This window comes from Trypanosoma conorhini (assembly GCF_003719485.1).
Source record: "Trypanosoma conorhini strain 025E chromosome Unknown Tco_14.4_contig_01238, whole genome shotgun sequence".
Classification (NCBI taxonomy): domain Eukaryota; phylum Euglenozoa; class Kinetoplastea; order Trypanosomatida; family Trypanosomatidae; genus Trypanosoma; species Trypanosoma conorhini.
The window spans coordinates 1-2545 of NW_021705333.1; the positions used below are offsets into that span (position 1 = coordinate 1).

General features: G+C 59.1%; 1 protein-coding gene across 1 annotated transcript, besides 1 other annotated feature; it reads left to right on the plus strand.

Moving 5' to 3' along the window:
- Positions 1-229: 229 nt before the first annotated feature.
- On the plus strand, positions 230-2338 carry Tco025E_09708 (heat shock protein 90; the record flags this gene model as incomplete). Its single annotated transcript, XM_029376518.1, has 1 exon — positions 230-2338. One exon carries the CDS (start codon positions 230-232, stop codon positions 2336-2338), a length of 2109 nt encoding a protein of 702 aa, XP_029223370.1.
- A 167-nt stretch (positions 2339-2505) lies between these two features.
- Positions 2506-2545: part of a microsatellite that runs on past the window's edge.

Below are 2545 nucleotides of genomic sequence, written 5' to 3' on the forward strand. Positions count from 1 at the left end.
CCGCTGCCGCCGCCGCTCTGGCGTCCACCGCAGCTGCGCGCCACGTACTCCGTTTTGCCTCTCCTTTTCTTTCCTTTTGCTTGTCCTCTCCCCCTCTGCGCTTTACGTGCCACCGGCAGCTAAGAACGACTCTCGTAACACAACAGCATCAGCATTCTGCGGCAGGCTTAGGCAGGAACAGCAAGCATACAACCTATTACACAACCCAGGAACAAAGAACCCCGCAAAGATGACCGAGACCTTCGCATTCCAGGCTGAGATTAATCAGCTGATGTCTCTCATCATTAATACATTTTATTCTAACAAGGAAATCTTTCTGCGTGAGCTGATCAGCAACTCGTCCGATGCGTGCGACAAGGTCCGCTACCAGAGCCTGACGAACCAGGCTGTGCTCGGCGACGAGCCCCACCTGCGCGTCCGCGTGATCCCCGACAAGGCAAGCAAGACTCTGACGGTGGAGGACACCGGTATTGGCATGACCAAGGCGGAGCTGGTGAACAACCTGGGCACGATCGCGCGCTCCGGCACGAAGGCCTTTATGGAGGCGCTGGAGGCCGGCGGTGACATGAGCATGATTGGCCAGTTTGGTGTGGGCTTCTACTCGGCGTACCTTGTGGCGGACCGCGTGACGGTTGTGTCGAAGCACAACGACGACGAGGCGCACACGTGGGAGTCGTCTGCCGGCGGCACCTTCACAGTGACGCCGACGCCGGAGTGCGACCTGAAGCGCGGCACCCGCATTGTCCTGCACCTGAAGGAGGACCAGCAGGAGTACCTGGAGGAGCGTCGCCTGAAGGACCTCATCAAGAAGCACTCGGAGTTCATCGGCTACGACATTGAGCTGATGGTGGAGAAGACGACGGAGAAGGAGGTGACGGACGAGGACGAGGAGGCGGCGGCGAAGGAGGAGGAGGCGGGTGAGGAGCCGAAGGTGGAGGAGGTGAAGGACGACGCAGAGGAGGGGAAGAAGAAGAAGACGAAGAAGGTCAAGGAGGTGACGCAGGAGTTTGTGGTGCAGAACAAGCACAAGCCCCTCTGGACGCGCGACCCGAAGGACGTGACGAAGGAGGAGTACGCCGCCTTCTACAAGGCCATCTCGAACGACTGGGAGGAGCCGCTGTCGACGAAGCACTTCTCGGTGGAGGGCCAGCTGGAGTTCCGCGCGATCCTGTTCGTGCCGAAGCGTGCGCCGTTTGACATGTTTGAGCCCAACAAGAAGCGCAACAACATCAAGCTGTACGTGCGCCGCGTGTTTATCATGGACAACTGCGAGGACCTGTGCCCCGAGTGGCTCGGCTTCGTGCGCGGCGTGGTGGACAGCGAGGACCTGCCGCTGAACATTTCGCGTGAGAACCTGCAGCAGAACAAGATCCTCAAGGTGATTCGGAAGAACATCGTGAAGAAGGCGCTGGAGCTCTTTGAGGAGATCGCCGAGAACAAGGAGGACTACAAGAAGTTCTACGAGCAGTTCGGCAAGAACGTCAAGTTGGGCATCCACGAGGACAGCGCGAACCGCAAGAAGCTGATGGAGCTGCTGCGCTTCCACAGCTCGGAGTCCGGGGAGGACATGACGACGCTGAAGGACTACGTCACCCGGATGAAGGAGGGCCAGAAGTGCATCTACTACGTGACGGGCGACAGCAAGAAGAAGCTGGAGACCTCGCCGTTCATTGAGCAGGCGAGGCGCCGCGGGTTTGAAGTGCTGTTCATGACGGAGCCGATCGACGAGTACGTGATGCAGCAGGTGAAGGACTTTGAGGACAAGAAGTTCGCGTGCCTGACGAAGGAGGGCGTGCACTTTGAGGAGACGGAGGAGGAGAAGAAGCAGCGGGAGGAGGAGAAGGCCGCGTACGAGCGTCTCTGCAAGGCGATGAAGGAGGTTCTGGGCGACAAGGTGGAGAAGGTGGTGGTGTCGGAGCGCCTGGCGACGTCGCCCTGCATCCTCGTGACCTCGGAGTTCGGCTGGAGCGCGCACATGGAGCAGATTATGCGCAACCAGGCGCTGCGCGACTCGAGCATGTCCGCGTACATGATGTCGAAGAAGACGATGGAGATCAACCCGACGCACGCCATTGTGAAGGAGCTCAAGCGCCGCGTGGAGGCGGACGAGAACGACAAGGCCGTGAAGGACCTTGTCTACCTGCTCTTCGACACCGCACTGTTGACCTCTGGCTTCGCGCTGGACGATCCCACGTCGTACGCCGATCGCATCCACCGCATGATCAAGCTTGGCCTCTCGCTGGACGACGACGACAACGGCGAGGAGGAGGTGGCGTCCGCCCCTGCCGCCCCCGTGGAGGCCACCGCCGGCACCTCCAGCATGGAGCAGGTCGACTAGAGGCGGCGCCCCTTGCCGTGGGCTCGTCTCGAGGGACTATTCTTCCTCCTCTTTTTGATTTGGCCCTTCTTTGTTTTCCCCCCCTGCATGTGCAAGCACAGCATGTTTTTCTTTTCATTCCTTGGCGCGCCGTGTTTCCCTAGCAAGGAAATTCGCCCTGCCGACGCTATTATTATTATTACTATTACTATTACTATTACTATTATT